The following is an 11348-nucleotide window of genomic DNA, read 5'->3' as shown; positions in this document are numbered from 1 at the left end:
ACTATTAAATTTATGTATTACATATTACATCTAACATGAAATGTTAAACCTGTGAATAATAGTTCATGAGGTGTAAAGGGCTTATTCACTTCCAAGTAAACCCTGTTTAATATTTATATATTTTTGTTTGTTAGAGCCATTGAAAGTGACCATTTTAATTAGTATGCTACTAATATAGGATCTAATGACAAATTCGAGTATGACGAGTTGAGACAAATGAATGTTTTTGAGCCTGCTAAACTGCGAATAAGAAAAAAGGAAGAAGAATATAACATCTGCAATTTTAAGTGCAATTATTATTTATTGCATGCATTGCATCCTGCAATTTTTTGTTATTGTTTACTTCTAATTCTAAGATCGATTTGTTTGTGTTTCTCTTCTGGTTCTGATTCCGAACTTATATAAAATAAAACGACACACGAGCTGTCTATGTCGGCTGTCCTGTTAACCCATTAAGTTATATTTGCTTGGCAACAAGTATGTGAAATGGATGACAGCGCTGTAGAGGACTATTCAGATTCTTTTTCAGAGGATTCTTCAGGTAAGATGACCTTTCCTTAAAATTATTTGTTTTTACCACTAATATTTTAATACGCATATCAACAATCATAGCTGCAGTCTTATATTCATCCTTTTTTGTACTGATAAAAAGTTTGTTACTGTAAGAGCCCATGATCCAGTAAATATTTACTTTAGTTACTTCACACTATTTGTCAAAGTTTCAACTTAAAAAAGATAATAAATGTATAAGAGAGTAGTATTATCACTGAATATCACATATATCACTGAAATTCAAGCTCAGATCACATGAGTGCTCGTTTCCACCCTATTCAATGTTCATTCAACATGATTTGACATTGGATAAATGATGTACCCGGGAGACAATTAGCCTACACAAGAGTTAAAGTAATAAAATTTCAAACATAAATAAAAATATATATATATATATATATATATATATATACAAATTATAGAAACTTACAGAATATTAAGTGAAGGATTCTCTAAGAAATTTATGAAGCTGGTCCAGCATCTAAAACAATGAAAGGGTAGGGTACGATAAGCGGACCCGGTTTTTTATATCGAAGAATATAATCATCGATACCTAATATTCGCATCTCAATACATGTTTGACTCGTGCGGAAAAACCCATTATGTGAAATTTGTGGGAAAGAAACAATTTTAACTGTGAGAGGAGCAAATATGGTCGTCTTCAGTTTTCCTAATTTTGGTTATAATAATTTGTTTGATCACTGTAAATATTTCATATTTTAATTTAAAACATACGATTGTTATTGAGAACTATAGATACTTTATATCGATTGATAGTCTAGGGTTTGAGATGCGATATTAGGTATTGATGATTACATTCTTCGATATAAAAAACCGGGTCCGCTTATTGTACCCTACCCCAATGAAACAACAATGTATCCTCAGCTAGAGGATATTGGCTGTCAAATTTTATACTCAAGGAAAACTTTTAAATCTCATGTTGAACTAAAAACAATACAATTTCTGGATTAAATTGTTTAATGGATGTAATCAAATAACTTTAGGGAACACCCATTGCACATATTATTCACAAGTAAAACCTCTTGTAGAAGGCAAAGGAAACACAAATACAAAATTGCTAATGGTGACAAAAAAAATACGTAGAACAAGTCTTTTTTTTAAATGTACTATGCAGCAAAATCTGATTGAAACAGATAAAATTAATCTAATAACTAGATGAGTGTTGGTGGAAAATGTTGTTAAGAAAGAGGAACAAGACGACCACAGAGGAAGAATGTCAATATAAAGATAGAATCTGATGAAAAAATGCTCTGACATCTAAAATTCCTTGTATTTTTTCACCTAAATGCTGTTCTACCCAATTATTCCCTCCACTAAATGGGTCAATCCAAATCAAGTGGTCCAGAAATAAATTATTAATTGCTTCAAATAAAAACAACGCTAATGCCTACCCCTCCTTAGCTTGTTATCTCCCTCACCCAGAAACCACAATTCCCCCTCAGTCCCCTAGATTGATGGGTGGGCTATTTGAGATATATCTTAACCTAAAATTTCAGACATATTAGTTACTTTTCTTATTGGAATTCTTGGTATCAATTTACAATAACGTGACCATGGAAAGGTATGTTCAATTTTTTTCCTGAAAACTACAATTTTTCCTGAAAACAATAGTGAAGAAAAAATTCGTCGGCAACGAAAATCAAAGGAGTTACGATTTTTTGAAATCCTCTGAAAACTCTGTTTTTGACAGTACCTCTGGCAATTTTACTGAAATGATGCTGACTAGTACGTTAATCCTGTCAACGATGCCTGCCCGCTGCGCAGTGCTGCGCACTGCTTGCTCTTTTAGAAAAAAAAATTAACTCGAGCTTGCAAAAGTCGAATCCCAGATCACGTGATGCCCCTGATCCTTAACCCTCCAAGTGTTGTTCGACAAAAGTTTGTCGGTTATTTTCCATCCTTAACGCAATAATGCCCGAAAGGCATCAATATAATACAATAATATACTTTCCCCCCAGTTTATATGCACCTGTGATAATAATACTTGGCTATAAATGCCCAATCCATGAAAAAAAAGTCCATTTTTCATGGTCACGGTATTGTAATTAAATACCGAATTCTTAAATAATTTGAAAACAAACACTCCAATAATACACTTTTTATTTTTGTGAGGCCTTTCGTGTTCCTTGAACATGAACCAAGGAACGATTGTAACCACTATTATTCAGTTATGTCATTCTAATGAAATGTTTCTTGATCACGAAAGGCCTCACAAAAATATAAAGTGTATTATTGGAGTGTTTGTTTTTAAATTAATTAATATTAGTTACTGCGCAATTATGGATTACGACCACCTTAAAATTCTTTCTGGATATTAAAACATACTATTTTAAGAAATTGCTAAAAGTAATTTGAGATTGTTATAGCAAACTTCGCTAAAGTAAATTTGAACTGCTAAGTTAAGTAGGCATAACTCAGGAATTGAATTTTCAACTCAATTTCCAACTACCTTGGACTGGATTTGGACTTTGGATGTGAAACACATAAGTTAGATGGAGCAGTTTGGCTATGAAACTTTTTGAGAAGATTGTTTTAACCCTCTAGCTGGCAACTGCTGTCAGCAGATTGGCCGGCCCTGTACAGATACTACTGTATATACAGAAGTAAACAGATATTTCAGAAATCAGTTATTTTGACTGCGGTATAGTAAGTGGCCTCGACCACAATCAAACCAGGGTACTAAATATCAATTAGAATTACATAAACTATAGACTACAATAAATTCATCAATACAACAATAAAGTATTAAATTAAAAAAACTGTTTCAAAATAGGCCTAATTCATACAAAGTAAAATCATTTGTTTGGTATTTGAGTAATGGCTGCAATAGTGACATACTTGTGTTATTTGTGTCACAAGCTGGACATATTTTATCCTTCAATATAATAATAAGTTACTAAGTTAATTGTTATACTGTTTTGTTTGTTACATTTTATCAATACACATAAGTCTATCCTTTTTATGTAGATTTTACTCATTATTAAATTATTACCTTTTTAGATAACCAATAGAAAAAGCTGAACTATACTGTAATTTGAAATATCTGTAACGTAATTAGAACTATTGACCCATCGATTGAAGTACATTATTATTTAATAATTAAAACTTTATTTCTTTTTGTACAGCTAGAAAGACTGACTGTCATTAGTTTTAGTTTATTTACTTTATGTTTTATTTTTAGTTTATGTTTTGTTTTAATTATTAGTAATATGAGTAAGAATAAGAATAAGAATAAGAATATTTATTTGCCATTCGGCCATAGTAGCAATAGACATCGTCAGGTGTTTAATTTACTTAAAACTAAAAAAAATACGGTTTGCCAAGGCACTGGAAATTGACAAACTTAACAGTTTAAAAATATTTTAACAACAACAACAATAAAAACAAGTTAAAAATAGCAAAAATAACAAATATATAGCAACAGCCTTGTCACACAACAATAAAGCAAGAGCTTACGTCATCAAACCAGCAAGGTGTGTCAAAAAGCAAAACTTAACAATTCTAAAATGAATATAAACAGTAACAAAAAAAGACAAAATAAATTCAAAAATAATAATAACAGCCATGTGATTAACAGCAAGTCAGAACAATAACAATAAAAGAAACAACAATAACAAGTCAAAATATAGAGTCAGCAATATCACAGTCCATGAACTCATTTAAAGAATAAAAAGGGTGGTTTACTAACCAGTCCATCAGCTTTCTCTTGAAACTCTTTATATCAACTGTATGGGCTTTATGGCCTAATTTATTAAAAAGTGTAATTGACATTGCATTGGCATTTGACTGTGTTTTACTAAGTCTAGCAAAATCTTTATTTATTTTATAACTAGTTCTAATATTGTAGGAATGAAGTCTACCTCTTATAACATAATCACCTAGATTAGATTTCACATTGACAACAAGTAAATAAATATATAAACAAACAACAGTGGGTATAGACTCTCTAATGAATAACGGCTTACAACTAGTTCTTTGGTCTGAGTCAGTGAGCACTCGTACAGCTTTCTTTTGGATTAACAGAACTCTATGTATTTCTGAACCATTACCCCAAAGTTGGAGCCCATACAGTAAAATACTGTTGAAAAAGGCAAAATAAGCACTCCTTAGATATTGCTTAGGAACATTTTTCTTTAGTTGCCTCAACAAAAAAACCACTCTACTAAGCCTTCCACATACATAGTTAATATGATCTACCCATGATAGCTTATTATCTAGATAGATGCCCAATAGCTTAACACTATCAGAGAAAGTACTGGGGGAACTCATGTTTTTCAGTGTAAAGCAAATATTTTGTGTTTTGAGATCATTTAAAACAAGTTGATTGGCATTAAACCAGTTTTTTAGCATACACAACATTTTCATCCATAAAAGTGGCTAAGCTATTTATATTAGAGTTAGAACTAAAAAAAGTGGTATCATCTGCAAACATTATCACGTTAGCTTGAACATTGTGAGGGAGATCATTCATTACAACTAAGAACAGCAAGGGACCCAGGACCGATCCCTGTGGTACCCCATACTCAACACAACGCGAAGTAGAGAGAGAACCTCCAACACTTACCCTTTGTTCACGTCCCGTTAGGTATGACTCAAATAATGCCAATTCAGTACCAATTATACCATAGTGAGACAATTTAGAGAGCAGTAGGTCCCTAGGAACGCAGTCAAAAGCCTTGGTTAGATCAAAAAGAGTAGAAGAAGACGCATTCAATTTTAGGGATGAATTGAGTGATCTGTGAGAACTAGTAGCTGATTAGAACCAGTGTCTAGCACATTACAATGATGTTGGTAATTTTACTGGTCTAGGTTGGGAAGTTATAAGAAATCACTTGCTGATTTTTTTGTCAGGAAGTAATGTTGATTATGAATCAAAACAGATGAATTTGAAGTGTGGAGGGATCAACATCATGATTAACCAATGAGTGATCAAAATCTCTGCTTATATATGGCTTTCAAATACGTTTACTACTGTACATGATATGTCTGATTCCCTTTTTACTCCCAAACATGCTGTTGGGTCTAATCATCTCGTTGAAACAGCAACTATGAACACCCCTATTTCTTCAGAACTATTATTTAGTCATTATCTTCTTAAGCAGGAAAAGACACTGGAGTTTCAGGTAAGAGATACCAGCACTGGAATAAACATTTAACCACCTAGAAATTCTAATGCTATTGAGTACTTTTTTATTTTTTACTCAAACCATTTGCCTTGTGATTATGACAGAAACTAACAAATATGTCACTAAAGACATTGAAGATGCAAGGGGATGATGAAAAGGAGTAGGTGCAAGGCATGGACAGGTATTACAGTTTCAGACCTTACAAAATTTATTACAATTAATAGTGAAAAAATGTAGAATTTTGTAGAGACACCGTGGACCCAGAGGATCCATTTTTTATTGAAACCATGTCTCTGAGGTGTTACTATATCTCTGGGTTATTTATTCGGCTGAAGTATAATAAAAAGCCACTGCCACAATCGAACCAGCGACATTCATTGTTATCTAAACTACTGAAACCAAAATATTTAATTGAATTACATTATAGGTATTTCAAATTACAGTATATTGTTCAGCTGCTTTTATATCTTAAAAATTAATAATTTTATTATGAATAAAGAACTACAAAAAGTACATTTAATTATTTTTTACTATTTTGGTATTTATAGTGGTATAGTATATAGGTATTATAGTGGTAATAACCACCCTATCTGTGAGTAGGGCCCTTATCTAGTCACATATTTGACCATCAATACTACATCTTGAGACCACATCGACAATCGCCTGAGTGCCTGTGTTGTCAAAGTCTCCTTCGAAGTCCATAAACAGACCTATGGCTACTTCTTTCACTGCTAGGGCCTTCAAAATCGTGGGTGCATGCCAATAGATGCAGGCCTGAGTTGCATGATCTTCCTGGAGTGTAGACATGCTGATTTGGATGTAAAGGGCACACCAACCTACCCCCCTGCTTCGTTATAAACACTACCATGGATACCCTCCAGGACAGAGACCTACCTCCACCAGAAAAAAGCACCAGAATTCCAGCACTAAGAGTAAATTATTTTAAAAAAAACTTAGAATAATTTTAAAGAAAAGACCCATCTTTGTTCTCTTTTGACAGAAGTAGGCTTCTCTGATCTGTGTTATATATTTTCTTTATCGGGAAACAAAAATAATCAGCTATGGAAAAAAACATGCTAAGAACTTAGTAACTTACTATGGCCATAATTACAAATTTTTTGACATATTTTCTTGATGGTGGTAAGAAGGAAAACTCTACATTGGCTTTGGAAATATAATTCACTCGAACCATAAGTGTTCATACAGGTGCGATACTGCATGCGGAGCCGTGGGTGAATGCTAGTTATTGTTATGTATTCTAAGAGAAAATAATTAATAGCATGTATGCCAGTACAAACTTTTATATGTATATAATACCTCAATTTCATTTGTTATATTATATCATATATTTGTTTATTTTTAGCAATATATCACAACATAGCCTACTTTATATGTATTTATTCACAGATATTTGTGTTCTAACAAACTATGCTATAGAAACAAATAAATACATTTTAAAAATTAATATTCTTTTAGAAATCTTCATACCATTTTTTTTTTTTAGCGAAAACATTTCAAAAAGTGCCCTGTTACACATTATGTTATATTTAATTTATTACTCATAGTATTTTATTTTACCTAATCATTACCCAATCATTTTTATGTGTGGAATATATTTTCAATAAAATATAAAAGTTCAGTGTAGGTTCTAATTTGAAGCTTGTTTTTGTGTTTTCACAAAATATTGGCAACTACATGATATTTTTCTTTTTTCTTTTGCCTCTAAAAATTATATCTTTATAGATTTTGTTATAGATATATTTTATAATAGAGTATTATTGTCACAATAAAAAAACATTTTTTTAAGTATAAAAAAAAATACTTGACCTATTGTTTACAATTTTCGTAACTTATGCAGTTTTTTTATAAAACGTATTGCAGAAATTCCATTTTTATTTCTACTGAAAAACTGCATTCTTTCAATATTCTTTTTCTGCATAATATTCTTATAACTGTCTCTCCTTCAATTGAGATGTGTATTATTACTGTGACATATATACAAACAAATATGATCTAATTTTAGTCTTATTCTGAGAGCTACTTTTGATCAATAGCATTCAGCAAGAACTGCTTCTCCTCAGAAGACATTTACTCCTTTCCAGAAGACCTGGACATCTTCCGAATAATTGCGCTTCTTTACACTGCGTCTTCTTAAGTTTCAGGTTCGTCCTTAGAGCCTCCCGACAATAGGCTATTGTTGTTTGGTGTTCTTTATGCTTTTCTTTTCTTTCTGTTGATGAAGTTATTGAGATTGTAACCATTTATACAGTGTATCCCAAAATATAGTTTCAAGCGAAAGTCCAGAGAGATAAAGCTTCCGTAGACGTATCCAAACAACTTGCTTTGGTACACATTGGGCTTTATTAAAGTGCGTTGTGCACCCAATTGGGTGAACGTGTTAGGCATTGTCTTAAATGAGTAGTCTTATTAATCTGCCTGTATTTGTGGTTTGAGAAATGTGAACTTTGTGCTTGTAGAACTACCTAAGAATAGTGTGTTCCCTGTCCAGTTAATAACCACTAAATTATTTAGGTCAAAAAGATTGTAGCGTTCACACAATAAAAGTTCTTGTCATATTGTTGAACACAATGATTTAAATTAGTTTAAACAACAAAATATTAATAGTTTTAGTGTTCTTTACATAAAACTTGATAATAGTTCAAACTCATAGTCTAATTTGTGCATGTGTGCCCTATCAAGATCATAACATCCAGGCGTAATAAATCGCAAGGGGTGTATCTTCTGTACAAGGGTCAGGTCAAACACGCATGTAATCTTCCATGATAGTTTTGTTTTCAAGCAGTTAGAAACAAATAAATCATGTCCATGTAGAACCACAGCAGCACTATGGGTTAGCTGATTGAGACGGGCATGAAACCACGATGAAGAGTCATAGAGACGATTAAGAATCATATTGAGCGATTTTTCAAAGCAAAGTCCATACTAGAAAAGTGTTCCTCGTAAAACTTAAATTTTTGATGTAAAAGACCATTGTGTTTGTTAGATATAATTCCTGAGTAATATAATGGCTAGTAAAAAAGTTCAATAATTCCTTGTCATTGTGAACGTGTTATTTTTTGTTTGTGATTTAAAAGTAGAGATAAAAGATTAACTTTTGTTTTAAATTCATCTGAATATTAAATGTAACACACATGTACATAATTATTACCATAGGTTTAACATTGGTGGTTAAGTAACTTATTGAATTAAATACATATAATAATGATTGATTTTTTAATCTTAAATATTGTCTTTTAAAAATAAATCAAATTTGCTTTATGTTAATATTATGTATTGGTACAGCAGTATATACAAATTAATCATTTAGAAATAAAAACTTTAAAATGGCTGTAGTTGTAACATTTTTTACTTTTGTTTATGTAAAAACTATTTTTTGCCTTTTAAATTGTTAAAAGCTATTATCTTATTGTTGCTACTAGCAAAGTTTTATTTAGGTCCTGTATCACTTTGTAATTGTCTGTATCACTTAGCACAAATTTTTGCCATTTCGTGATTTGTCTGTAATGTTTGTGTACACAATTTGTTTTTAATTTTGGCTTGTTTTTATCCTTACTTAAAATTGGTTCCAAATGTATTTGAGAAACATTCTTATGACTAGTTTAGTTAAATTAAACTAGATATACTTCTACATTAAATCATGTAAATAATCGTGTAAGTAGACTTTTGCAATATTCACTGATTATTTTTTACCAAGTAGATAAAAACCTAATAAATGGAAATTTGTAACTTTTTTGGGTTAGAAAATATAGTTTGTATTAATAAAGGAATGAATAAATATAGTAAGTTACTTAATCATGAATATACAGTAGTGTAGTAATAAAAACAATAAAAAGTATCAGAAATAAAGTATTAAAAGTAATTTGTACTATTTTATGAATATAAAAGGTTAGAATGTTTGTCTGTGAGATAAAACTGATAATTTTCTTTATTACCCAAAGTTTTCTACAAACTTACTGTAAAGAACCACATGTTGATATTCAATTTAGTCGAATTTTCAGGAAATTAATATGATATAGAATATTATTGTAACCATAACTAAAATAAAGCTTTAAATTGTTATGTAAAGGGTATTGTTAAGTGCTGTTTATTTGAATATATTCAGGGTTTTCTTTTATGCTTGTAGGATAATAGTATAATTGGCACATTGGTGGCAGTTTCACATTGTGCAATTGTTATTGCTCTGTTATGATGAAAATCCCTGTGTTAGTGCTGTAATTATTGTTCAATCATTGATATAGGTTGTTATTAATCATTAAATTCTTAGAATAAGTATGTGTTATTGTCAAGTATATTTAATGTAAATGTTTAATTGTTGGGCATAATAAATAAATATAGGTTTATATTTATTGATTGTATAGTTATTGTTTATTTTGTCAGAGCCAGAAGAGGAGGAGTTTGAGGATGCGGTTGTAGGTGTTGTAGATGAGCTCTCACCAGAACCTGTAGGCCAACTCATGTCTGTCAACATGGAACAGGATCAGTCAGAAGAGCAGTTCGATACTGACCTGCCTTCCTTGCATTCTGTGAGTATCTGTGTACAGTGCATGATTCTAAGTAATCACTAAATTAAAATCTTGTCACTTCTTAGACACTATGCGTTTTATTTGTTGAATAAAACAAATATATATATATATATATATATATATATATATATATATATATATATATATGGATTATTTACTTGTATTTTATTACTCTCATTGAACTTTAGTTTTAATGTATATAAAAACAATTAATTTTGTACAGTAGGTTTACATAAATAAAGAGTAACTTAATGCATGTGTTTTAATGGCTTTTAATTTGTGTTGTGCCCATTTTAATGAAATGAATTAATAACGGGAATCACCAATACTTTATTTTTCACAAGTATTACTTTTGATTGTCTGAAATCTGAGACCTTTTTCTCCACATCTCGGAGTTGACCTTCTTTTCCCAGGCATTTACTAGAGTTCAGCTGTATGAGAATGGAATATCACACCTGGCTCTGGACCAAAATGCTTTCAGAGCCTTCCTATGTCTAGGGCCTATGACATCTATTTCATGTTTCCAGGAATGCTATCATGACTGGGCACTCAATCGAGGACTACTTTGTTCCTCTCACCAGTTCAGTTAGAGCAATCCTTCATATTCATTCTACTCTTAACTCAAATTATTGGCATCAAGTGCCTTTAAAGCAGCATCACTCATGGTGGTATGAAGTACTCAGTACCTTTGGGCTTATTCCAGAAAATTATAATTAACTGCTGTTCCAACTGCTATGATCTCTACGTGGAATACTGTGGATTGTTTCACTAAGGATACTGCCATTCTGGCTCTTATGCAACACTTATGCAGCTCTTCAATCCATACTTGTATATATATATATATATATATATATATATATATATATATATATATACTTCTTAACATCTTTTGTCAATTAGGCTTCTTTGTAGAGCATTTATCTGTATTTTTATGAAGAATCTATGGCTCATCAAAGGATTATATCATTACATCCCATTCAGACATGTTAATTATTATTTTGGCATTATGAGGAAATTTTTTTTATTATTGCATATGTCCTTCTGAAAAGGAGACTTTATCAACTCTAAAGCTCTGCAGTTAATATAGCTATCCTCTTCAAAGGGA

At 31.2% G+C, this 11348-nt stretch overlaps 1 protein-coding gene across 2 annotated transcripts in view; it reads left to right on the top strand.

The window, feature by feature from the left end:
• The first annotated feature begins 289 nt into the window (after positions 1 to 289).
• LOC124361417 (protein cereblon) overlaps positions 290 to 11348 on the top strand; it is a 29354-nt gene continuing 18295 nt past the window's right edge. The window contains exons 1-3 of one of the 2 annotated variants that reach the window (XM_046815474.1): positions 290 to 541; positions 7754 to 7861; positions 10098 to 10243. In XM_046815474.1, the coding sequence (XP_046671430.1) occupies positions 10175 to 10243 (69 nt within the window). In that variant the 5' untranslated portion in view covers positions 290 to 541; positions 7754 to 7861; positions 10098 to 10174. The remainder of the gene's footprint in view (positions 542 to 7753; positions 7862 to 10097; positions 10244 to 11348) is intronic. The other variant, XM_046815469.1, reaches the window with a different exon arrangement.

The sequence above is a fragment of the Homalodisca vitripennis genome, chromosome 1 (assembly GCF_021130785.1).
Source record: "Homalodisca vitripennis isolate AUS2020 chromosome 1, UT_GWSS_2.1, whole genome shotgun sequence".
Taxonomy (NCBI): Eukaryota; Metazoa; Arthropoda; class Insecta; order Hemiptera; family Cicadellidae; genus Homalodisca; species Homalodisca vitripennis.
This window is presented reverse-complemented; position numbering and strand designations above follow the sequence as displayed.